Source organism: Pempheris klunzingeri, chromosome 7 (genome assembly GCF_042242105.1).
Source record: "Pempheris klunzingeri isolate RE-2024b chromosome 7, fPemKlu1.hap1, whole genome shotgun sequence".
NCBI classification, from domain to species: domain Eukaryota; kingdom Metazoa; phylum Chordata; class Actinopteri; order Acropomatiformes; family Pempheridae; genus Pempheris; species Pempheris klunzingeri.
The window spans coordinates 6,704,665-6,731,966 of NC_092018.1; the positions used below are offsets into that span (position 1 = coordinate 6,704,665).

At 41.1% G+C, this 27,302-nt stretch overlaps 2 protein-coding genes across 2 annotated transcripts in view; both read left to right on the top strand.

Annotated features, from left to right (window-relative positions):
• Positions 1–13,911, top strand: part of frmd3 (FERM domain containing 3) — a 48,407-nt gene extending 34,496 nt beyond the window's left edge. Inside the window, exons 12-16 of the mRNA XM_070833851.1 lie at positions 1,116–1,190; positions 2,587–2,655; positions 2,876–3,000; positions 12,414–12,651; positions 13,431–13,911. Of these exons, the coding sequence (XP_070689952.1) occupies positions 1,116–1,190; positions 2,587–2,655; positions 2,876–3,000; positions 12,414–12,651; positions 13,431–13,911 (988 nt within the window). The remainder of the gene's footprint in view (positions 1–1,115; positions 1,191–2,586; positions 2,656–2,875; positions 3,001–12,413; positions 12,652–13,430) is intronic.
• A 5,634-nt stretch (positions 13,912–19,545) lies between these two features.
• On the top strand, positions 19,546–26,837 carry LOC139203505 (F-box/LRR-repeat protein 2-like). The gene is made up of 11 exons (XM_070833293.1): positions 19,546–19,926; positions 22,780–22,927; positions 23,309–23,469; positions 24,023–24,177; positions 24,410–24,493; positions 24,850–24,916; positions 25,100–25,222; positions 25,319–25,446; positions 25,597–25,713; positions 25,822–25,929; positions 26,663–26,837. The coding sequence occupies exons 1-11, from the start codon at positions 19,546–19,548 to the stop codon at positions 26,757–26,759; spliced, it is 1,569 nt and encodes a 522-aa protein (XP_070689394.1). The 3' UTR covers positions 26,760–26,837.
• The last annotated feature ends 465 nt before the right edge of the window (positions 26,838–27,302 follow it).

A 27,302-nucleotide genomic window follows, 5' to 3' on the forward strand; every position in this document is an offset into this window, starting at 1 on the left:
TGTGGCCACAACAGATCCCATGAAGACAAACTGATTTTTTCAAACACCAAGAACGCAGACTGATTGATTTGACCTTAAATTCTTAAAGATATGAATTTAAAAACTCAGAGGAACTCGTGTGAGTCGAGGAAGATTGACAGTAAAGAGAGGTGGCACCCTTCTGGGGGAGAATTGATAAACCACACAGTGTTAAGTGTGAAGAAGGTGTGGAATGGGATGAGATTTTTTGAAGGTTTGACACAGGAATTGGAGGTTGTTTTGTGACTGATTTCCACTCAGCGCCCTTCCTCCTCCACACTGTCGATCACTGTGAAGGTCCACCCCTCCCTCTTCACTGCAGCCCTTATTTTACCATATTGCTCACTCGTGCTTTCATTTGACCACGTTTTAGTTCTTAAATATTTGAGTGTGATTTTCCTTTGCTATATTTGCTGTACACTATTTTATCTGCTGCTAATGAACCAGTTTTCCAAACAGATCTTGTGTCACCTTGTTTAAATCACATAACATGTACGAAAACTTGCAAAAGGAAGACATTGTTATAAAGTTATGGAGGCCTCCTGATAATACCCCCTGTCTGTATAACCCTGGATATTGACTTCTTAATGACAACAGCTCATGTGTCCCTGGGAGGTGGACAGAGAGGGAATGGATGTCATCTCCGATGTCAGACAAGCATCAGAGCAGCTTAATCAAATCAGAGTGAATTGAGTTTGTAAATCGCAGCCAAGCAGAGCTTTGAGTACGTACAGCCTGTCTCTCTCCGTCTCTCTCCCACACATATTAAGCAGAGCAGAAGTGTGTGTCGGTACACTGGCACCATCTCCGCTGCTCTGTAGTTTCTCATGATAAATGATCTTGAGCCAGACATGAAGGTTTGACCTACAGCATAAACTTTTAACAATGTACACGTGGAGACACCTTCATCCTCTTCTTACTGAGAGGCTAGCCTGTGCACAGCAGCTCAAAAGAATGGATGTGTTGTGGTAAGGGTTAATGTTACAGTCCCAAACAAAAAAACATGAGAACGAGTTGTTCAGTGTTTGTGCCGCAGACGCTTCGTAATAATGAAGTTTTTCGTTTCATGCATCTCTTTTTGTTTCTTCCTCCCTCAGATGTGCGAAGTCAAGTCAGATAAAGACAGTTTCCAGCAGTAACATCTTCTTCAAAGGCAGCAGGTTCAGATACAGGTGAGACAGTACTCAGCTTACTTTTCATAAGACTGAGCATACTTTTTTTTTTACAGACAACACAGTGAAGGATAGAATTATGGCTACAAAAGACGTGTAACATATAAAAGGAAAGAGCAGGATCCATATAAAGAGAGTTGGAAAAAAAGGGAACTGCATTAGAGAAAGTTATGCAAGAATTTAACCAATGAGAGCAGTCAGATTCAATCACGCAAGAGACTTTAAAATGCAGATGCATCCACAGTTCAACGCTCAAGTACTCCGTCATTGTGACGTTGCACTAACCTGAGAAATGTACACACCACCTGATGTGCTGATTTACCTTGAGCCCTTCAACACTCATCTTCTTGTACATCAGCAGCCACATCCAGCTTGGCGTTGGTTTTTCTCTGATTTACTGACCCTAATATCACCAGAAAGCCTCTATATAGGTCTACTATTGAAGCCGAGTTAGCCCCGATTCTCCTCTCAGACAAAGCTCTTTACCAGGCTTACACTGCAGTCCTCTCCATTTCATCAGCTAGCTAAAGCAGTTTGGCTTAAGGGCTCAGTGATGAGTAATAGCATATGGTGGGGTTTGTTCTGAAATATGGAAATTGGACATTTGTGCAAATGCAAACAGGAAAGAGATTTGTGGTCCACAAACAAAGGCTATTGTCATAAAGCAGAGCAGATCAGATCTTGTGTTGGACCAGGCGTCTACTGGTCATCATACAGCATTTTCCAGCATAGGCCCGCATTTGCCAACATACAGTATTGATGTGACTGTCCCTTGCACTCAAGTGGATGCCTACCGCCCCAGATGTTTCACATTTCACCCTGTAATTTACAACCTAACCATCAATCACAGCAACAATAGACTAATGGCTGGGATAGTGGAGCCGGCTGGCGTGAAACAGAGTGGTCAGAGTCCAGAAACTCCAGTCTCCCAACAATCAGACTAATGGAGCCACTGACCCTGCTGGCAGGAGACTGCCTGCTCAGCAGCATAGAAACAGCACTGATTATGAGCAAAAACTGCAAACCATATATGAAAATGTTTCTCTTCTGACATCATCATATCAGTCAGACCCTCACTTCAATTTGAAAATTGATATGAAGGTTTTACCACACAGAAGGGCTTTTAACACCCTATAAGCCTGACTGAAGGAGTTTGAGCAGATCTGTACAGTGTAGGTAGGTCTTTTCTTATAGACTTGCTTCTGAGCACATGTATGACCTCAATGTTACTTAACAGCAGCTTTTTGTCACCTTTGCCTTTAATGTATTTTTGCTGCTGTGTAAAGCTGTTCAGTTAGTAAAACTACAACATGAAAAAAAAATAAATTACAGTATTATTTACAGCATTTGAAACTCTTTGTCCTCCTTGCAATGAATGTGTGCTCCTCTTCGTCAGTGGAAGAGTAGCCAAGGAGGTGATAGAAGCCAGCTCCAAGATCCAGAGAGAGCCACCAGAGGTGCGCAGGTAAGGACAAGTGAAAAATCACCTGCACTCTCTCACACACTCACTCTCATTGCCTGCTTGCTTATTTACAGTAATATCCTACTACTGATGGATATTATATGGAAAATTTAATTATCCACCATGGCAATATCTGGAGCAGATAGGATTTCATTATACAAGACAAGACACATCTCAACATAACGCACAAAGCAGTCAGTGTAGTTGATGTTTGTGTTTTCAGAGCCCAGTTTGGTCAGAGTCGAAGTTTTAACTCTCTGAGCCATAAAAACCTCATCATGAACATGGAACCGCTGGTACCTGCACTGCCCTCCACCAACGAATACGAAGAGACGGCTACAGACAATGGTAGGACATCATACACAAACACACACACGCACACACATGCTTTCCTGCCACAGACCTCTGGAAAGTCACATGGAGTCTCCCTTGTGTGGGAAGAAGCACATGCACAACCCTTAGACAGAAAGCGTTAATTGAGCAGCTGATGCTCCCATCCCTCCATCAGTCTTGTCTCCCTGGAGACACCAATGGCAGCATGCTAAAAATACCCCTCCCATGATCCTCCCTGAGTTTACCACCATGCTTGTGTGTCCGTGTGTTTGTATCATCCTGGAAACAGAGTCATAGACCGAGCTTTCATTATCATTAAGAAAAATACAAATACATGTGCAGGCTTTTATTTGTACATTTTCCTGTATAGAGAGTGTGAATGTTCAGTGGTTGCTTCAGAAAAGTGAAGCTCATATCAGCTGCAATCTGACAGGAAACAGAGTACATTAGACACATTAGGCTCATTTTACAAGTTTGACCTAATAAATTCCTATTAAATTTCTAGTTTCCAGTGTAGTTTGATACAAATTATGGTAAGAGTCGTTTTCTGTGAAAGGAAAGCTTCTTTTAAACCAAAGTAAAGATTCATTCAGTCATTGACTAATTATTGGAAACTTTATTTCCCAAAGCTGAAGATGACATCCTCAAATGTCTTGTTTTGTTCACAACCCAAAGATATTCAGTTTACTGTCACAGAGGACTAAAGAAATGAGAAAATATTGATATTTAAGAAGCTGGAATCAGAGATTTTCCACTATTTTTCCTTAAAAAAAATACTCAAACCAATTAATTGATTATCAAAATAGCTGGTGTAATTTGATAGTTGACAACTTATCGATTGATTGATGAATTGTAGCAGCTCTAAATTGCATAGTTCTTGATTTAGCAATGATGTAAGAGTATGCAGCCACAGTAGTGAGGTGTTTAATGAAGGTGGTTACTGAAGCATATTTCCGTAACACTATCCATCAGCTGACCGGTTGACACAAAACTCACAGCTGAACTTGGATCAGTTCTCTCCCCGTGAGAGGGTAGAAGAGTAGGGCCTGTTTTTTTCCACTTATGGGGTGATGTGGCCGAGCAGAGTAATACTGCCCAGGAGAAAACCCAACGAGGCAGCACAGAGTAGTTGGTATTTTAAGGCTTTTTCCCCAAAGCACAACACTGTGGGTTTTAGTGTGTCTCTCGTGATATTTTGTGCATATTATCGTTACTCTCTCTCGCTTTTTTCCTCCATTATTATTCCTTGACACTCTCCACTGGGACTTATTATCTGATTGAAGCATAAATCTTGCTGTTAGGGAAGAGCACATGGTAAGGTTACACAAGACAAGCAGGGATGGAGAGAAGATTTAAAAAAGATGCAGAGAATGTGAGCAAGGAGAAAGTGGACTGTGGGGCTGAGAGAAGGAACAAAGGTTAGGAAGGATGAATGCCACAGGCTGTTGGATGCAGGGATGGATGGGTGTAAGTCAGTGTGTGTGTGTGTGTGTGTGTGTGTGTGTGTGTGTGTGTGTGTGTAGGGCAAATAACAAGGGCATTTGGTTTGTTATTCAACAATATCAAAAACAATCCACAACAATATATCAGGCTAGACAATAAGACACAATTCGCTTCCTACTTTGCATGTTGGCTTCTGAGCCAGGAAGTCAAACCAACCACACAAGCAGCAGGCAGAGAGGAAGGGATGATAGGAGAGTTTTAATCGTGACTCAAAGTTTACCCAAAAACATGCAAAAGAGGTGGCAGTACTTCTTCAAGCCCTGATTAGTGTGTGAAGATTCCCCTTTCAGGCTGAGCCGCTACAAATCACAGGATCGGAGCAATCTGTAGCCTGAGAGACAAAACTCAGGGCCAAAGTGCCTAAAACAGTCAAGTCTCGTAAAGAGTGTATGGAGATGTAGATGAGTGTATAAACATTTTTATCAACTCAATCCAGTTTCTATCATCCTATCATCTGCATGTTGGCAGCTAGACACAGTTTAGAGAGATTTTAGTGCGTTAATCCAACGGACTCACATGTTCACCCCCTCCCAACTGGAAAATTATGCCCATGGAGAGTGATAGCACCACCTCGCAAAAAGCCTGTCTGTACCCCTGAGTTATTGCTGCTGTTCTGTCTTTTTAGTTTAATCCATCTGTCCATCCCCTCCACACGCCACACCTTGTGACCCTTTGCCTTTCCCAGACATGGATTGCTTCCTCTCCATCTCTTCCTTCCCTCCATCTTTTACACCCCACCCCGCCCTTCTCCCTCCCTCCTTACTTGCTTCATTCTCACACAATGACCTGAGCCATGTTCTTCAGGCCCTCACACATGTACAGTACAATCATGCTGTTGTGCCATCAGTCTCCTCCACCTGCTGATGGACGACTTCTCTCTCCCACACCTCTATGGCAGAATTTACGGCCATCCCCTCTCCTCCTCACTCTTGCTCTCTCTGCCTTTCTCTCATCTCCCTTCATCCAATTTAGAGAAAAATCAATTCCTCTTGGCTCAGGGTCAAAGAGCTGCGGCAGTAAGCATCTCGTCTGTCTCAGTTGGTTAGTTTGGGAGGGGCAGGAGGTAGACATCAAATCAAAGGCCTCATGCACCACTGACAGGATGTAAACTGAGACATGAGATTCAATTTGAAAACGGCTTCTTTCCTACTGCAGTTCTTGCTGCTCTGTGCTGTATGCCCCTTAATAAAATAGTCGACATTTTAGTTGTTTATTATTTGAAAAAAAATGTTGACCCATGTAACAGAAGAGGGTTGCTAATAAGTCACTAAAGGAGCTGTTTTGGGCTTTACTTTTCTTATTCTTTGTTTGTGGTTTTGTCTGCAGTTCCCTCTCCTCCCAGTATGGGAGACTTTCAGTGTAATTTTGAAGAAGTAAAATGGGATGCACTGTGCATGTAACACAAAACATAACATAAAATGGCACAATACAATCTCCTGCATAGAATAAAGCCTCAGTACCCCCAGTCTGACCCAAGATGGAAAACTGGTATAGGAACACTGAATCAATCAATCAATCAATCAATCTTTATTTATATATATATATATAACAGTGTTATCTCAAGACAGGATTAACCATCCTGCAGGACCAAGAGTAACCCTACAGGGGACACATCCTTTATCACACAGCCTTTATCACGACCAGCTATGGTATAGCTAAGATGAACAACCGCCCAGATGAACTAATCAATTAGCCTCAAGGTAACAAATAAACAGATAATGTAAAACCTGAAGGGAAATCCTGAAGAGTTTTAGAATTTTAAAAAAAACTTCAGTTGAAGTGAGGTTACAGCTGGGATACGCTTCAAATGAACTATAAACACAGATGTGTTTATAGTTGTCACAAATGGCCACAGTCGAAGGTGGAGCAAAAAGCCTGCTGTCAAAAAGAGAAGCAAGTAATCGTTCAAATGGGGAAAACAGAGCACACAAAGTCTCTGCGTAAAGGTATTCATGGTGTTGCACTAAGTTGTACACACCGAAAGTATTTAAAAAAGGTGAGCTTGAGAGAGAAATTCCATCCTCTCCTACTTTGTCATCTTGGCACACCAGGCCTCGAGCTGCATGAAGTGGGTGTGCTTATCGGATTGTTGTTTCGGAAAGTTACAGAAATTGGCCTCCCTCCAAGGGGGAAATAGAGAAGCACTGGCCAGGTGTGTGGAGATGAGAGTGTAAGCAGGGTTTCAACGTCTCTCTAGCTCTCTTTTTCCACACAGATGCTTCTGTCACTTTTTGTGTGCACACCGATTGCAACACTACGAATGCTTCGATTGATTGATTATCGTATCTTATCTATGATGACAGGTCATCCAAACTTGATCATTTTGAGCATATCCCCACCTTTAAACTGTCAAATGCTGACTGTTTTAAGAAGGCTGCAGCAAGGACTTTGGGATAAAGTGTCCCCAAGATGATCTAGGATCACCATCTATATTCAGAGTACTAATCTCAGCCATTAGAGGGGAAACAGGAAGCTGACCCAAGGTCAGTGTTGACCTTGTTCTGTTTGTACAGCCTGTCCCCTTCTTATATACCAAAATCCATACACATACACACACTCACAGACAGAGACATACACACTCACATACGCACAGTGGTCATGTTTTGGCTAAGGCTATCACTCATGGATGTTTCATGGGGATTAGACTTCACATGTGTGTGTCATATTTGTGGCTTCATGCACACTCCTGCTATCACTTAACACAACAAATGGGACCCTGGGAGTGATGCAGCAAGTCTTTTTCCTCAAGCAATCTGCTGAACAGTTCAGTTTGTATTAATGCTATCCCGTGTCCCTTTACAGTTCACACTTCCAACAGTAATTACTGTCTGTATTCACTGTAATCACTGTCTCTGTAATCAAAAAAGAGCTTGGAGGGATGTATTTGAGTGAGTGAAGTTTGTCTCAGTCTGTCAGTGTTGGAGTGCGACAGGTTTACTGTAGAGTGAAACAGAAATAAATGTGTCTGATAGGAAAAGAAAGACTTGCAGTGAGGAAAAGAAAGTGATCCCCATCCCATCTTGGGTCAGGCCTGCCCCTCTGTAATCACAGTTAGATTAGCTGCCCCTCTGCAGCCCAGACCCCCTGGTTATATATAGAAACTGCAGCTTTGGGCCTGATCCTCCTCTAATGCCCCTCTACTCTTTGTTAGCATGGCTGACATTCACAAGAGGACCCGCCATGTCTGTGTATCAGAGGGATAGAATGTGTCTTGTGTATGTCTCTCACCATCTCTCTCATTGTGCATGTATAGGTGTGTGTGTATGTGCGTGTGTGTGAGTGGGTGGGTGTGTTTGTGCCCACCCCAGCCTTAGAGCTCAGCTGCTAGCCCAGTGAGTGGGGTTGTGGAGGTCTTGCTGCAGATATCTAGGTTTGAGTTGGTTGAGGAGGTTTGATTGAACGATGGAGGTTCTTGAGCACAGAAACAGCAGTGATGTTGGAGGCGGTTTCATGCAGAGCAGTTTGGAGTTGGGAATCAGCAACCGATCCAGCGGAGGTGACACCCTGAGCTGTGGGAGCCAGGGCAGGGCAGGGGGACTCGGGCTGGGTATGACCCCAGAGAGGGTGGAGGGTGAGGGAATGGAGAATCAGGCCGGGCCTCTTCAAGTATTCCATCCAGGGGAGGGTACGGACGAGCAGGCATCATCGATAGTAGTGGCTGAGGCCTTGAGGTGCCAGGTGAAGATAACCACACGTCGGAGTCTGCATCTACGTATAGCCAATCACACGGCCCGGGACGTTTACGTACGGCTGGTGGGACGTGGGGGATGTATTGGAGAAATCAAAACTGGACTTCCGAGGAATACGCTGGAACAGAGTAAGATGGCTGGAAAAGACAGAAATATGTGTCAGAAATACATCAAGATACATACTAGTTTGTCTGTAGTTTGTTTGCAGTTTCTAACACATGACACAAACGTGGAGCACAGGGCTTTACATCTTTCCAGTGTGATGCAGCGTTGCCAGTGTATTTCTACATTTAAGTTAGTGTTGAAGAGGTGAAATGTGTAGTGAATATCTGAGGTAGTTTAGCTCAGTAGTTGGATTGCCAGCTTTGTTGTAGCAACTGCACATTGCAAACTGTAAGTGTAATCTGCCAAACATCCTGAGACTCTCAAGAGACCTCTTAAACGTGTGTGTGTGTGTGCGCACAGACATAATGTGTGTTGAACTACATATAATCCAGTCTATTCATTAAGATACCATTAATAGCTACAGAATACTGTCAGAGAATTCTTCAGCACACTTTACATACTGTCTGTATATATACAACATATATATATATATAGAGAGAGATAGGTGGCAGACAGACATGAACAGGCTGAAGGATTCAGGAAAGCATTTCGAATGTTTGAACAGTAGATTTGTGAATGAAAGGTGCTGCAACACTGAATAATCAGCATAAAAGTTGGATATTTTCAGCCTTTGTTTAACTGTTTGTTTAAGAGCATCTATGAGATGAAAATTGTTCTTGACTTTAGAAAGACAAATTTCAGTGAACGCCATATTTTAAATAAGCAATTGAATGTATATGAATGAATTCCACTCCCTGTGTTTTGTTTAAAATTTGTTTTAAGGACTTTGTAGACATTTAAACAAGGGGCATTCAGGGTAACCCTTCACTCACTGGGTTTATTTTATAGCACCCCTGTTGGCGTATCTCCACCCTGCTGAAGTGTCCTTGACTCAACATTGAATCTTCATCAGGTTTAGGAGAGACGCTCACAGCTGATTCTGTTCTTTCACCTGGAACTGCACAGGGAGGGCGACTATTAGAGTAGTAAGAGGCGTGCACAAAGAGTGTCTGCTATTACAGTGAAATATCTCTATAAATGGAATACAATACATCATTGCTTTGCTTTGCTATCTAAAACTTTGCTATCTAAAGTATCAGGAGTGTTGCGTTTTGCTTTAGTTACATGAGTTGAGAAATGATTCATACTGACGAAGAGGAGCTGAGTAAACATGCAGTAAAGTAAATTATGACTCTATTCTTCCACGCATGCACGGTTATAGAGATAAATATACTTTGGAGGTGTTCAAGTGTCAATGATGAGGTAGCATGACAAAGATAAATAGGCCTGTCAACACTCTACTCCGTGTGTGCATGAATGTGTGTGTATGCTGGCCACACAGGAATCTTGTGCCTTTCAGTGTGAGTCTTTGTATCTGAGCTAACAGGACAGAGAGCAGGCAGTGTTTTAAATGGTAAAACAGCAACATCAGAGTGCACAACTAAGTCATAACTAAGGATTTCTTACTTATGACTTGGATAAATAGAATAGAAGAGTCTCTGCTTGTGAGGTTTGCGTAATCAGGATGTTAAATTAACATTGCTGTCCACATAGTTAATGTCATGTTAGTCAGCTAAAGCTATGCAATTAAATATTTAAGAGGCTTCAGAGCAGCCAAAAAGCATTAGACAGTTTATTTTTTATGCCTTTGTAGCTGGACTGCACAAATACTGTGAATGATGTGTTTCCTTTAAAGGAATACAGTCTATCGTGAGATAAGTGTGGAGGGGAAGAACTTTTCTAAAAAATATATTTAGCTATATTTTAGCTGAAGGCAAGACGTCACATAGCCTCTCATTTACTGGCGTCTCTAACTTCAAACTCTCATCAACACTTCTTTGAGCGTTCTCTCTCTGAAACGATGCAGCCTGTTTTTTGGGGTTTACTTTACATCTTCTAAGACATATCTGCATCCTCTACAGCAGGTGCTATAAGAAATTGTAACCTTTGTGATCTTAGCAAAGTTAAACAACCTTTATTTTGTGAGTTCAGTAGGCCACAGCAGACTGGACACTGTGGGAGTTTGTAGAGCTAATGTTGAGGTTAAAAAAGTCATAACCTCGCCTCTTCTGTCGAGCCATGGTATTTAGCCTGCCTTATGAGAAATGGTGTCCATTAAAGGGAGCTAAAACACATGAATATTGAATAAACAACTATTTTTGATCTTTTTTTTTTTACAAAAAGACCATTAGCACAGCTACAAACATCAAGGTTTGTGAGGTTTTCTTATTTCAGGGGCACAGTCTAGAAGTTCTGGTTTCATTTTGGTGCTGTGTCTATTTTCGATCCATTAGCTACATCCCAGCTGAGACCGGGGCCAGAGGTGGGTCACACTCTGGGCAGGTCGCTTAATGAAGGTTAGGTTAATTGGTGACTCTGTCTGTAGCTGTGAACGTGAGCGTGGTTGCCTGTCTAAGTCAGCCCTATGTTTGACTAGCGATCTGTTCAGGATAAACCCTGCCTCTCATTCAATCTCAGCTGAGATTGGCTCCAAACCCCCCATTTTGGAAAATTGTATAAAATTGTCTCCTTCATTGTAATACAGCTAGATTAATCCATCAAGCATCGGTCAATCATTTTGAGAGAGACCCGAGACCCAAGTGTGAAGATCGTATTTTCTCTGTATAATAAATCAGTATTCTATTACAGTTTGGCCTTGCCCTGTATTTAGTGTGCATCTGTGAGAAGATGAATTATGATATAATCCGACAATTACTGGCCAACTTTGATTTTGATGCTGCAACTACTAGTACTCACACTTATGTGTATTTTCATCATTCTACTTCCAGCTTTCTCACGTCTGTATTGTGCTACTCCGCTCATTTTTCTTCTGCTCCTGTTTCCTTGTTTTCAAGTTTAATGCCCCTCTCTCTCTCTCTGTGTGTGGGTTCATCCACTCGTTGCCTTTTTGCTGACTGTGTTTCCATGGTAGCTGTCACCTCTCGCTCCTCAGGTTTTCCTCTACCTCCCTCTCTGTCCTTATTTAATTTCTCTTGACTCATATTTAAATCAGTTGGCATGGTAACTGATTAGTCAGTTTGGCCCTGAGTTTCTGTGGCTGATTTAATGCCTTGTTTGATAAATGGATTTAGAAAGCATTATGAGGTTCAGGTTTGTGACAAAGAAATACCTGCCTTGTATGCTGTGATTTCTTCAGTGTTTCAGCCTTTTGTCCAAAGTCACGTTCGGTAAACTAAGAGGCTGCACACTCTGATGATTGCCATTAACTGTGGTTGTGTCCATTTTGTTAGAGACAGTGGAACCCTTTCAGTTCATCCACATCAAGACAACAGTAATTGATTTTATATCATCCAATAATCATATATAATGATATAATAAATGTAATGAAAATGTTCTGTGTGTGTGTAATCACGGGCTAGAGAATGGATCATGGAATGGATGGAGGTGTTGACAAGCTGATTAATATATGTCACTGGACATGTAGCCCCCCCTTCTCCTACTGAATCCATAACAGGAAGACAGCTGAGCTTTTCTTTTTTTAACATTCATTAACATACACAACTTGTCATTAAATCAACACCTGACAGTGAAGTGCATCCACACACTCTGTGCTGTCCGCTCTGTTGTCAGGCTGCATCACATCAGCAGGGATGGCTGTTACACGGCAGCAATGATGTATTTTAATCGAGCTATAAATTGAAATCAGCATGCATTTCAGAAGATATCATGAAGGTCATTACACCCTGAACTGTTTTACTCACAGTTAACTCAGAGTTAATGTCCCCTGCCAGCATCCCTGGGCCAAATGCTAAAGTTTAACTTAAAGCTGCACTTGGAGCCAAACAGATGAGAGCACTTATTTATAACTAATAGACTCAGCTAATAGTATAATTATCCTCACACTTACAGGGTTGAAGCAAGGTTGTGTATCCAACATTAGATTTTTTTATTGATTTTTTCTTCAGTATTATGGGTCAGATCTGTGGGTGCTCTGTCCTTAAGAATTACAGGAACGCCATCATGTGGTAATAGTGTTCATCTGCAGCGCAAAAAAGCTACAGCAGAGACTGGCCCTCTGTTCCAGTTGTATACAGAATAGCTGCTTTGTAACTGCTATAATATCAGTATTTACAGTGTAATACAAACCATCTTGTCTTTTGCCCTCACCAGGTGCTGTTGCAGTGAAGGACTCTGTCCCTTTGTCTCCTCTCAAACCTTCAGCCGCACCTACAGACAAAGAGCAACAAAGTACCGAAGGGGGAAACTCTGCTTCAGGCAACGACCTGCCGCCTCCCCGTGTTTCCATGGAAACCTCAAATCTCCGACCTCAGACACCCAAAGCTGAAGATGAAGTGGAGGAAGATGACGAGGCCAGCGGCCCACTCACCATTTCTGAACTTGTCTACAGGTCTATAAATCTACAAATTATTGTCTATAATCAATATTTTTGTCTTTCAGTTCACCGCTCTTGTAATGTTGTTTACATGAAAGGCTCAGAGTTCAAAACCCACTGTACTGTATGTGCTCAGCACCAAACAGAAGGCAGACAAAGACAAAAAGTCAGCAACTAGCTGATGAACCAAGGGAGCATTTAGCAGCTTGAGAGCCAGATATTTCCCTCATGAGCTGGTGGAAACCAAAATCAAACTAAAAGGAGAGTGATTATTCTACTTACATCCATATCTGCTGAATTTGTAAATAGGCCACTGTTTAATCATTATAGTATTATACTATAATTCATAATGCTATGATCACTACAAATCACTAATGCTAATCGTAGGTTGAATGTGAAAGTTGACATACTACAATAGTGGCTTACAACTTTTCATACTGATCCTCAGAAAATAACAAATTGATAGTTCACACTGTAAAAGGTAAATTCACAGTCACATAGGCTACAGAACACTATGGCTGCACTGGTATGTAAACAAAACACATGAAAATCAAATCCATTGTGTCCTGTGGTGCTTTGTGGTTCTTTTGCAGCATGCTTTGGATTTTCTGGGCACTTTTTGGCACAAACCTCAACATTATTCTTCCTGACAGCAGCACCCTTGTGTGCCAGATGTTTGGCCTGACATGTCCCTAGTGTCTGTGATTGTCTCTTATGAGTTGGACCTTTTGCTTCTTCTTTTAGGCCATTGTTCATTCACACAGTATGTGATGTAACTTCCCTCTCCTCTCCAGCCCCTGTGCCAGCATGCTACCCACCCCAGTGGACGACAGTCAGGGAGGTGTCGACTTGCTCTTCTCCTCTCCGGTCCAGAGCCCCGCCCGGCTGCTGAGGGAGCTCCACGCCGACCCCGACATCCAGGCCCAGCTGGAGGCTGAGAGGGAGCGAGACCGGGCCTACGAACGCACCAGGCTGGCTGCAAGAAGTCGAATGAGTGGAGTCCTGACCAGCAGCCTGCGCCTGCTGTCGTCCAATGAGAGAGTCAACGCATGTGTGCTGAGCGTGGCCCGGTTCGTTGCTGTGGTAATGGGTGTCCTGCTTGTCACTGTGCCCACACTGCTGCTACTGCTGGAGTCAGACATTGACGTGTCGTTCCTCCACGAGATCCGCCAGACGCCAGAGTTTGAGCAGTTTCACTACGAGTATTACTGCCCTCTACGGCGCTGGATCCTATGTAAGATCAGCATGGCCATGGAGAACCTCTGGTCAGACTGAAGAGGAAAAGAAGGAGAAGGAGAGAGTGAGGAGTCACTGCAGGGGGAAAGAAGTGTGCCCAAATGTCTGTCTTAACATGTAGTTTAATCCTATATTCAGTCTTAACAACTAGGGTCTCTCTTGAGACAAAAGTCTCAGTCTGCCAATGGGATGAAATAATTTCACTTGTTTGAGAGCAAGTTCAGTTTAATGTATCAGCAGGTGCAATGGATCACTAATGAGGGCTCACAAAACTGGTTTTATTAAAAAGGGGCCTCAGATGGAAACACTATCAGGGTTCCCAGAATGAGGACGCCTCTTATTTCTGAATAAATTACACTGAAACAAGTAGATTTGTTTCATCTGACTGCCAGCATGACCTACTGTCTCAAAGGAAACAGAGAAAAGAGAGAAATAAGATTTTAATCATAGGATCCAATCACTTGTTAAGATAGACACTTTTGGCAGTGATGAACTGAAAAGAAAGAGGACAAGAAATACTGTAAGTGTTCGAGGAGGAACTTGTGGAAGGGAGAGATTCATGAAAATAAAAATCGAGAGAAGCCATGGACAGAGAAAACGTCACAAAAAGATTCAGAGAAGAAAAAAAAAAAAGAAGTTGGTTTGTTTTTAACAGAAGTTTTAATTGTCTGTTCACTCCTGATGCTGACAAGCTGATGCAATGACTCTGGTAAATATCACCAACCATTCTGATTGGCTCTCGTCTTCAGGGCGGAGCGCCTGATTGGTCACAGAGCTTGTCAGTCATGACGGAGTGGGTGGGGACAGAACAAAAACATGATTGATTTGTCACTGAGAGCAAAAAATAGCCACAGTCAGAGGTACATTATATATATTTAAAAACAAAAGAGAAATATTGATAATTAATACCAATCTTAAATAAGTTGTTTTTAACGTTTTGTACATTTTTATGTGATCCAGATCTTTCAGGAATTTTTCAGTCAGAGGATCTACTTTGAGCTTATTTTGAAATTAAGAGTTTACAAAAGATTACAAAAAAAGCAAATTTATTGAAGTTTATCGGGGTGATGGGTGTTGAGAAATTTAAGCTATTTTTTAAGACTACCGTCAGCGTTTGTTGACTCGGTAGCACCCTGGGTTTTTCCTACAGAGGCTATAGCACAAATCTTTTACACAGACCACAGATTACAACTGTTTCAGATTATGTGATGTCATTTTGGAAACAAGAGGGCGGCAGGGGAGAAACTTAAGTCTGTTTGTGATGATAAAACTTGTGTTTTGTTGAACTTCTAAACGTCTTCTGAACTAAATGTTAGCTCACTAATTAAGGCTACTAATGCATCTTTCAATGTGTTTTAAGGGAGTTTTAAAACTCCCTAAAAACACATTTCATAAAACTTGCTAAGGGAAAATGATACTGTGGGGAATAGTGTAATGTTGGGAATTTTTCAGTAAGATTTAAAGTGATAGGATGGTAAACTCACAATCCCCAGAGGAACAAGTGTGTATACTCAACTACACTGCCAGTATGTGACACATAATGGGACAAGTGATGCGTTTATTGATCTAAATCTCTCATGCAGGTCGTTGTCCGGTTGTTCCCCGGTGTGGGCGATGTCAATCAGACTGAACTTACATGGTTGCAGGTATTTAACTTACAGAAGTAGATCAGCATTTTAGTCACCAAATCAAATTAGAAATGATTTGTAGCCATTTCTAAGAGGATCTGTGATACCATCATGTCAAGAACCCCGTGATTATCACTCAAAAGTGTTCATACCCTTGAACTGAGTACATGATAGTATTTTTTCATGTCATTATGTCATTGACCAACAAGACTTGTTGTTAGTTATCAGGAGTTGTAAATGGGGAAGATGTTTAAAAGTGAAGTGAGGAATGTGACTCTGGTTTGAGTAGATAAAAGCTGTGTTCATGGACGTTCACTGCTGACATGGCTGAGGTTCCCAAAAAGTCAAAGATGAACAATATCGAGGTGAAAACCAAGAGGGGATACAAAAGACTGATTTAAAAATCTCTATTTGGTACAGAAAAATAGAACAAGGAATGAACTGTAGATGGAGTTAATTTGGTGAGGTTACAGGGTGAAACAAAATTGAGAGGCTAAAAAGTAAATCAGACTCCTGTAGCCCCGATGAGAAATGCTTCAGTAACTTCTGGGAAACTTACAACCCTCGCCACGTGATTGTTCAGCATGTAGACAGTGCCTGTCGGTTATAGTGTTGTGGCTCTTAATGGAGAGGAGGGGTGAGAAATGAGTTCAGATCAAATGAAAACACATGTTTATAAAAACTAAACAAAATGTAATTCGATTTGGATCTACTTCTCAGGAAAGGGCATTAGCAGTTTGTGTTCAAAATACAAATATGTGTCTATTCATCTTATCACATGTTTATCCATAACATTCATATGTCTTGCTATTATGCTATTTATCCAAATACTGTGTGCATTCATACCAAGTCTGCAGCAAGACATAAAGAAGGCTGCAGACTGTCTGTGTTGTTGTAGCCTCATTTCACTCAACTATATATGCATCCATCTCATTCTAATAAAAATATTACCCAAAAAGTCTTTACTGTTGACAGCTGCTAACTGCAGTTGGCCATCATAGCTGAAGCTCCATGCAGTCATGCCAGTAGCGGCACAGAGTCCAGACTGACCAATCTCTCCGTCAAAACTCCCACTATTTGGGCTCTTATAAAGAACTGAACCAATGCTTCAAAGTTTCTTTTCAGAAATCGCTCTCATATACTCTTTGGCTGCTCTGCAGTGCACATTACCATCAAAGCCCTCTCATTATAATCGATCAAATGTTGCTTCCTCATACGATCAGCTGTGTTGTCATGTAACTCTGTACACTTTATGCATTAACAAGCTTTATACATACAGAAACATACAGATACATATATACTTATACAGAAAATATGCAGTAACAACAGAAACACGCTTCTTTGGGACAGAGCATTTATTTTCCTACTACAGTACATGCACTTGCGTCGAGCTTCGATGCTGAAACCAAGCGAAGGGCCAAACCACTATGATGACAGCGTTTGCATTTAACAACACAGACTCTGAGATAAACGTAGCTTAGCCGTAGTGGATGAAGCAGATCTGTGTGCTCTGCTAAATGATCAGCAGCTTAACATGATAACCGACAGAGGATATCATCGTGGAACCGTCATTCTGTCTTCATGTGTAGCTCTTGAGTATGCACACGCACCAAAATGCTTGAGCGATTTGCTGTATATTTAAAATAAAAAGACTCTGCATAGGCTTCATGTACACTGCTGTACAGACATAGTTTGTCCCCGGCTTTGGTCCTTTATTTCTGTGCTTCATCCTCCTCTAACTAACCTGGGGTATCTCTCACTTTGCTGACCTCTTAATGCAAATTGCATGACCTCATCTGTAAATACTGTGTTTATAGTTGTGGCAAAAAAACCCAAACTGGGTCAAGATTTCCTTTCTTTCTTCCCTCTGCGTGTCTTGTCTGTGTAAGGCGATCTTAGATATAGGCTTGGCTGTCTTGACCATCTTAGATGAGTGCATGTTCTCTGTGTTCTTGCCAAGAGGAGGAAGGGAAAAGACGAAGAGTGTGAGACATTAAAAGGTTTTTCTCTCACTCAGTGTGCTTTGGGCTTCGTTTTAAGCATTGACTTGACAAAACTGAAGACATGTGGTTGCTAATTCTGTTTTAGCTTTCAGCTGATCCAAACACAAAACAGGATTTTGTCTCAGTCAAACAATGTACAAGATGGAAAACGTTTTGTTTGCTGCTTGGAAAAGATCTCCTCAAGAGCAGCTCCGAAATATTTGACTAGCTAGCTTCGTTGTGCTTTTGCTGTGTGTGTAAATCATTAAAGCCAGACGCTAAGCGCCAACACTAACACCTAACCTCATCGCTAACAGAGCATGCTGTTAATTGAATTGACTGAATTCAGAAACATTAACTGTTTAGACGTTCAGTTTTTAAGATGTTTAAAAAAACACTGAACTGGGTGAATGGAAAGTACCTCAAGTCAATGCAAACTACAAAAGGCCTTTTGGTTCTGTGATGACAGACCTTTGGCCCCATATGACACCGTAGCATTATATTAGTTTGTAGCTCATCTATCTGTTAAGCAGCCTTTATGTGTTTAAAAGGGAACTTAGCTCTTGTTTTGAGCCACTGGACTTAAGTTTCTGTATTTTACAAACAGCATATAGACGGGCTGAGAGTACAACTTTTGTAGCCTGTACTTACATAAAACTGTGATTAAAAACATCAAGATCACACACCAGGTGATGTCATATCTGAGGTATTATTCATAGAAATTCAGAAGTTCCTGACATGAGTCAAGTATTTACAAACCTTAAATTGAATTACCTGCCTTTAAATATCAGTAAAAACAAAACGAACCAAAATGCTTTGCAGACAACCAACACCTGGAATTTAAACCTAAAACATAAAATACTGCTTTTAAATAATTTATTTAAGATTTTAAATATTTGAACTCAGGTCTATTATATGCAAAACTATTGGACATCACATGGTATAAGAGAGAAAAATAACCTGTTGTTTAGTATATTATTTCAGTGTTGTGTGGGCATGTACAGTAGCAGATTCTCTTGCACGGTCACTTTGCTGTTTTTGATTGTTAGTCAAACTGATTGTTTTGTTTAGTCTGACTATACTATTTCTTTTTTTTTTTTTGTCATTCAGTCTCTTTTAATAAGAAACTCTGGGAGATTTAATTTAAGAAGAATAAGAAAAAAAGAAAAAAAAACATCCCTAATTAATGACCCCCCTCTCTTCTGGGACAACCAAGCCTTATGAACTTTGTGAAGTGAAAAATTTTGAATGTTTGTATGTTATGAAAAAAACAAAACATGAATTGTTTTATATGTTAATACTGCCACAATAAAGCCCCCTAATGAATATATATATTGAAATATGGTGTATAATGTGTGGATTATTTTATTTTACCCAATATTTTTTACTGTTTATTATGGTTTTTAAACTAGTTAAAACTTAAGATTCAATCTATACTCGTTATATAATCGCATAATTTTTCTATTTCTCAGTAATCAACCTGTCAGCACACACATGCCTGAACCTGAGACTTCTCAAAGCTTTGCCTCCCCCATGTGGCGAGAAAGTGAGACTTCACTTTGTGTTTGTGTCTCTATGGTGATATTTGTGTGAGAAACACAAGATTTCCAAGAGTATTCAGACCTTCACCTCAGGGCTTGACTGCAGTAGACTCTAGTAGGCTGTAGTAAAGTCTGTTCTCTGTTGGATGATACAGTTTCATCTAGAAAACCTCTTCAACCAAAGATTTAAAGTAAGTACACCTGATTCGTCTGACATAGCAGGTGTTGAATATGTTTTCCATGCTGATTATTTTTGAGTAGTGCACCAAATGTTAATGGTTGTTTTGCCTCTTCTGTTTCAACAGGACATTGTCGTGAGTGTAAGATGACAGCTTCATAATCAGGTTCCTGGAGGGAAAACAACACGTTTGATATAACAATAAATTATCACCAAGCAACAACAGAATGCATTAAGGCTGTGTGCTGTCGTGAGGTGAGAGAAATAACCCCACTGCGTATTTTGAACGTACTTGAACAAATGAAGGTGTACGATGGCAGGTCAACTACCGTGAATGTATGACGATGGATAAATCTAAAAAACATGAGCTACAGATGAGTTTTCAAGCAGCAATTCCAACTGTGACAACACATCCTGTCAAAAGGGAAGAACGTACAGTGTCTGACCTCCTGGAGGACTCTGGAGGGAACTGTAGGCAGGTCACCAACCGGGAGCTGAGCCTTCATCTTCTCAGTGACTCTCTCTTCAGTGAGCAGCAGAAGCTGAGGCATGTGTTGGACTGGGCTCACAGTTTCCTCAACAGTGGGTCGGAGACTCACCACGAATTCTGCAGAGCTGACAGCTTGATATTGGCTGATGAAGAGCAGGAAAAATTCTCTGCACACAAGCATTCATCGTCAGATAAATACCATCATCTCATCTCCTGTACTGCAGGACGTAATGAGGTATTTGGAGGAGGAAGGAGAGAGGAGAATGTTTGGCAACCATCAAATCATGAGACGAGTGAATCAAATAATCACCTCTGTGCATTTAAACCTCCTGTCTCAGATGATTCCTGCATCCCCTTCTTCTGTGCTCTGGGGAGAGATGAGGTAACTTGGCCTCAGTACAAAGAAACACCTGAAAATATGAAAATTATGGAGCTACAGGATTCCACCAATAAACAAACTTCTAGCCAAGACACCAACTGCAGAACAAGCAGCCTGTTCATATCTAATCAAAGACAAGGCATCAACTCATCGAACAGAAGCCCAAATCAAACTGTTGCATCAAATGGTGCAAGAAGCTTGACCAAAGACTCCACATCTTGCTGGAGTGATACCTGTCACAGGAAGAACATGGTTAGTAACTTAAAACTGAGTTATGATATAGCTGCTGTTCAGTCAGAAAGAGACACTTCAGGACATCAGGAGCTGAACAGAGTAAAGGTTGAGGGGGAGGTGAAGGAAGAAACAGAGGTTGCTAAGATGGATGAGAGGAAGGGGAAAGTAAATGAAGAATGGGAAGAATACAGATTAATGGTGCATGCAAAGAATAACATGAGCAACAGTGAGCCTGAGAGGACTCAGGAACAGATGGTACAGACTTCAAACCTCACTTTTAGCTGCCATTTGAAAACACCACGAAGGCTGACTGTGTTTGAGCAGTACCAGCTTTATGTGGATCAACTGCAGCGACTCAGATTAAGACAAAGCAAAGATATCGAACCGGGATGCTACAAAGAGACACTTGAAGAAGAGAGAAAGACTTCTGAAGGAATTGCAGCACCTACACCTTCCTCTGAATTTAACTCTTCCACCACAAATCCTGAGATTAAAAAACGTCTTCATGAAGCAGAAAGCCAAAGGGTTACAGGTGCAGAAATCTCAGTGGCGAGGAGTTCAGACATCATGAATAGAAACAGCTCTAAACACAAAAGAAATATGGCAACACTTGGTGGCCGTGGACAGACTAAAGACTGTGACAAGGAAACACCTGCAGCCATTTGTCCTGAGAGTAGATCTGTTTGTCAGAGAAACACTGTTACCAGCAAAATGCATTTGGACCATGACAGCAACAAATGTGGTGAACTGATGAAAGGAACTGCAGGAGACGTAACATCAACTGACAGGGACATTAACAGGCCTATGGCGCATGTGGGTACATCACCTGGTGATACTGTTCCCCCTGTGGAGGAGAGCGCTGCACTCACCACTAACTCAGGTACTGAAGGTTAGAAAGTTAGAGGGGCTGCAAGAGGGTACGTTAGGGGTTCTTTAGGTAAAAAGGGTGGGAACAGGTCTGGGGCAAGTTATAAGTTAGTTTACTGTTTGGTCTCTGCCATTTAATCTCTTAATTCTTTTCACTTGCCCTTCTTCACACAGAGGACAAATAGGTGATGCAAAGAATGACGGTGATGGTTTGTGTATGTGTGTGAGTGTGCATGAATACACTGCATGTGTTTGTCTCTCTGCGTGTCCTTGTGTGATTTGCCTTTTTGTCGTTCAGATTTGTCTCCAAAGAAAATCCGACATAACCCAGACGTGAAGCGCCGTCAGAGAGATGTCAAAGGTCAAAACAAAAAAGCTGGGTGCCGAGGAGCCTCACAGAGACTCTGGGAAAAGTCGAGTGTCTTCTTGTCTTCTCCAAACAATAAAGAAATACTGCAAAGGTAACAGATAAAGTGCCAAATAGGTGCATGAACGTCTATTTGAATTTGTTTGTACCTTTGGACTACAATATAAACCATTAATATTCACCTATATTCAAGTGTGTTGTCTTTTACTGTAATGTGTCAAGCTGAACCTCCCCCTGCTCTCCTGCAGACCTCAGTCATCAGGAGGAATCCAGCACACAAAACGACACACTCCAGAAGACAAAGTTAAATCTACTGCAGTCTATGTAGATACACACAAATACCTTCTACCAGCTGAGCCACACACACTTCCTCATGATGACCCCCGACCAACATCACCAGCCTTGGGTGAATCCAACACCAAAATACTGGGAATATATCCTACACACACATCATGAAATGCTACAAAAACTAATAAATCAAAAAAAACAAAGTCACCAACAAGTCATATGAATGGCTAAATCTGAATGGGTCTGTGCTTGTGGTGCAACACAACACAGATTTGCTTCTGTTCCTATTGAGGAATATTTCCTTGGAACTAATTTCACATTTCGTTCAGCATCGGTCAAGCAGCAAGTCATAAGATAAGGAGATTTTCATGAGAGTTAGTGTTCTGTGTGTGTGTGTGTACTGGTATCAATCATGTTGTACAGACAAAAAGTATTTAGATTTATCTCCTGTATGACGACACATAAGTCTTCACAAGGTTAATTTTTTTGAGGTTAAGATCTGGTTTAAAACCAGTTTAAATGTTATGTTTCAGACTCTTGACAATAATTAATGAAAGTCACAAGTGAGAAAAGTAAAAAGAGGATGGAGGAGGGGCTACTGAACTAAACTGATTATGTCCTCGATAGAGTCATGCAAAAGTAAAAGTTTAGTAAGACTTAAGAGGGCAGGATAACAAATTAAAACTTCTGTAGCCCAGCAGAATATCAATATATAACTCTGCTGGCTTTTACAGGTGCATGTCAATGTGAACAAACCGACTGCAAAAACAGCGTAAGAAATCTTCATCTCTGCACTTTGTTTATATTATTAGTCTACATATAATCTGATCACATTCATCCCATGCTTTACAAGCCCATGACACTGCTCTGTTTCAGAATAATCTTAAGAAAAATGCTTGCTATAATGCTTTCTGTGTTGTCTGAACTGTGCGTGTGTGTTGTTGGCCTGTCAGCCAGCAGGTGTCCCTGTATGTGACTGCTGGTTGTGTCTTCCTGATGAGGTGTGGCTGTCCATCCTGGCTCTGCTGCCTCTCAGAGATCTGTGCAAAGCCCTGCAGGTCTGCAGCCGCCTGCACAGACTGGCTACTGATCACACACTCTGTGAGTCAGCCTCTCACCTGAAAAACATGTTTTGGCTTTAGTTACGTCGCCTTTTGTGTCAAGGTTCAGGTTGAACTTTGGAGTTAATGTCATAAGTGGGATGTGATGAACTTTTCCAAGTAGAATTTCTAAAGATTGTGTGTGTGTGTGTGTCAGAGCACATGGTTTGTTCCCATGATGTAAGCAGTGCAGCAGTGGTGTACTGTACCACTCCCTGAACAAACATACAGTATGATAACCCAGACCTGCACCATCACATGCTCTCATACCTGTACACACACACACACACACACACACACACACACTGTAGGTCAGAGCCAGCGTTTTGAACCAAAATGGGTTCATAGACTGAACACTAAATCTATGTTTCTCTTTCTGAAGGGAGAAATCTAAGGATTGAAAACTCCATCCTGACGGAGCGATGGTTACTCTGTGTGGGCAGACGTCGTCCTCGCAGTCTGTGTCTGTACAGCTGCTGTGGAGCGTCTCTCACCTCCTGTGGGCTTGAGATGTTTTTCACTCTGTGTAGAAACGTCCTGGAGGTAAAACAGTAAATCTGAACTCCTGATGTCAAGGTCTGTGGGGTACTTTATTGATCGCTTGGGGCAGGCCTGCAGGATCAGAAGGCAGCTAAAGAAAAGCTGTAAGGGTTGGACATTTGGTCAGAGATTTTTAGTGTTTGCCATCAAAACACTTTACAGAGTGGCCCTCAAGTTGTAGGATTACATCTGCCTAATCAATAAGCCACTGTGCTGTCTGTGTGTTTCTATTTTTACAATAACATATAGAAGATTACATACTGCACATTCTGAATTAGAGTGACAAATACTTTGTTTACTGACATTTCTCATGCAACAGGTTTAAAATACACTTTAAACAGTTTATTGATATTAATCAATGTTATATTTATTAATATTACCCAATTTACAGTTTAAACTTCTTTTGATCCTCTATGAATTCTGTCTATTTTAGTAACTGTGCTGTGCTGTAATCTCCGTAACTGCTCCCTTAGCAGCCAATGTCACATGCTCTGTGTCTATATTAACTAGGTGAATAGTACATATTATATCTGTCCCGTCATTTTGCTAATTACAGGAACTCAAGGTGACAAGTTGTATTGGTCCCGGTCTCCATGGTGATGAGATGCTGCGTCTGATTGGTCAGCTGTGTCGTCGTGTGACCAGTGTGGATGTGAGCTGGAGTGGAGCCACAGACACCGGCGTGAAAGCTCTGAGTGACTGCAGCGCAGGGTCAGTTTCACAAATACAGAATCATTTGATTTCTAGTTTTTCATGTGAACTGAAGGTTTAAAAGCACTTTTGTGGACTCAGATGATTCTACTTCATCTTAAGCTAAACAAACCCTCCAAAAACTAATTGAAATATAAAAAATATTCATTAAGCTGCAGTAAAATCCACCATATATTAAAACAGTTCCTTGAGAGGCTACACAGTGTTAAACCTTCATTTATCTTCCTGGTAGATTGCGACTAAAATCTGTTGTCCTCAACGGCTGTCATGTCACTGACGACCCACTGATGAAACTCGTCATGAAACACAAAGAAAGGTGAGTGACTATTTTTATTTATGTACCATAAAATATAAAGTTACAATAGCCTGTACAGTAGTGTATGTGCATGTCAAGACATATTAAACAATGAGTGTATGAGAATGTATGCATCTACATTTTCTCGTCTTGTGTCGACTTGTGTTTTCACTCCTTTTGGCAATGATGATTGCACTTTCCATTTCCACTTCCAACACTGCAATTTACAGTACTTCGTACATAATTAGCACATAATTGTCTTGACATTAACATCATGTAACTCAATGAGGGGTTTTGGTTGTGTGTATTTGTTCATCATCTGGCTAGAACGTGTCTTGGTTCACCTCCCAAAGTGACAATTATGTTTTGCATTTAAGTCTGTGCAGACTGGAGGTGTTTGGCTGTCAGTTCCTCACTCCATCCTGTCTGCAGTCAGTATATGAGGTACATTATTCTTGTTTTGAACTGCTCCAAATTGTTCAGCACCACAAACCATGTCTAACACATGTCTCAAACATGCTTTAGCATGTGAAAAACACCATTTCAAGAAATGTACAATTCCTGTGAATGTTTTCCACTACACCTGCAGCTACACAGTGTCAGTTTTCTCTGTGTCTGTGTGTTTAGATGTGTCCTGCCCTACAGCATCTTAACATCGGACAGGTGCCAAAAATCAATGTGCACAGTCTCACAGTGATGACATCACAGCTCAAATGTCTCATTTCACTAAATATCACAGGACTACAGGCGGTGAGATTTAAATTTTATGACTCAAAATCCCAGATACGTTGTATCCGTTTTCAGATGTGATTCAATGTGCTCTCTGCCTGTTTTTTGCTGTGTCAGGTTACTGATGCCACAGTGGACACTTTGCTTCAAAACTGTGTCAACCTTCAGAGTTTGAGTTTAAGTTCGTGTCCAGGAGTCACAGACCTGACATTACACAGCATCGGCAAATACACACCTTGTATCAGGTACACACACACACACACGAGGTTCCGCTACCATACTGATGAGGAAACTGAAGTTAGACTCATGTATGTCCAGTTTTGATCTGTAGCCTTGACTTATGTGGTCTTCATATCTTGCCACAGTGTCTGTATGTCCATGTGTTTTTGTGTCAGATCCCTGGATGTGAGTGGCTGTAAGGCAGTAACGGATGCAGGAGTTCAGTCTCTGGCTCTGGGATGTAGAAGACTTCAGCAGCTGGATCTCAGCTCCACTGGCACAAGAAACAGAGGGTGTGCATATTTCTCTGTTCGTGACTCTGTGTGATGTATCATGGTTTGGTGAAGTGACATACAGAAACTCTGTGTGTGTGTGTGTGTGTGTGTGTGTGTGTGACACAGAGTTACTCTACTGGCAAATTACTGCAGCAGACATCTCAACACTGTCAAACTCAGTTTCTGCCACATCACCTTAGAGAACATACTGAAGCTCTGCAGAAGCTGCAAAAGGTAAACACATAATTACGCACAAATAAAATTATGTTCTTTCAGGAAATACAGAGTTGACATTTGCCTTGTTTTACCTTTATTTCACAGAACAGCGTAAACAGAAATAAAATGTCTCCATGGCTCTTGACCGTGTTGCGCAGTATTACTGTTCATATTGATCTGTAGAAAAGCCATTAATTCAACCTGCCTTCAGCTGGAAAAAGCCCACTTTCGATGCCCTAAGTGAATATGAACACACATTTATTACATGTGTATTAAGTTAAATTGTTTGCATATTCTTTTGGACAAGGCAGCAGATAGCCAAACAGATAAGACCTATGGCTGTATGGATAAAACTGAATCCGCTTATATTTCAAATCTAACAATATTTTAGCAGTTCAGACTTGTGTGGAGACATTTGTGACTGTTCCAGGTGATATAAGCATATAGCACTTTATAATAAGCGTACAAATCATATACTTAAGTAATGCATGAATTAGCAGAGAACGTGTGATTTTATGTGATTCCCGTTGCTTACCATTAACGATCAGGTCACTATGACTGTATGTGATTAGTTCACACTAAAATAATAAATTAATTATTAATAATTAATTATTTAATAATAACACCTACTACCAGCACCAAACATCTAACTGTGTGATTGCTTTGCTCTGTAGCTAGAAAAAAACTCAAAATGCACCGTAACATATGAACACTGAGGTTCACATATTTTTCCCTGTTTCTCTCTCTTTAGGTTGAAAGTGCTCCATCTCTACGGCTGTGCCCATCTGCCCACTGAGAGAGAGATCAGAGAAGTTAACACTGCTGTTAAAGTTTACCCTCTGCCCTGACTGACAGGCAAATATCTGCACAGATACTATACACAACACATCAAAGAGCAAAATGTAACTGAGAAACAGTACATAGTCTTGAAGGGTCCAAATAAAGAAGCATGAAGCAGAACATTTTTACTTTTATTACATTTATTCCTGTGATATTACAGTAATGAGTTACATGAGGTCTGTTGCATCTCAAGGAGGATAAAGACTATGTTCAGAGATGAATAAAATGCATTTGAATTAATCTGTGCATTTGCCTGTGTGTGTTTGAAGATTCCAGATATGCTGTGACCACCTATCTTTTAAAGGGCCTCTGAAGTTTTTCTACTTTTGTTCGCGCTCATTAACTTATCCTTATCTTTACCTTGGCTGATTAGTTGGCAAACTGCTGTACAAATGCGAGTGAGGAAAAGTATCAAGTATCATCCAGGCCACACTGCACGCGGTTTCTTCTTCTGCCTTCAGGGATTCTTCCACTTTCATGCCAGATATGGCATTAACAGCATTTGCAACACCATCTCTTGAGGTTCTTAATGATGTGGTTTTGTCAGGAGT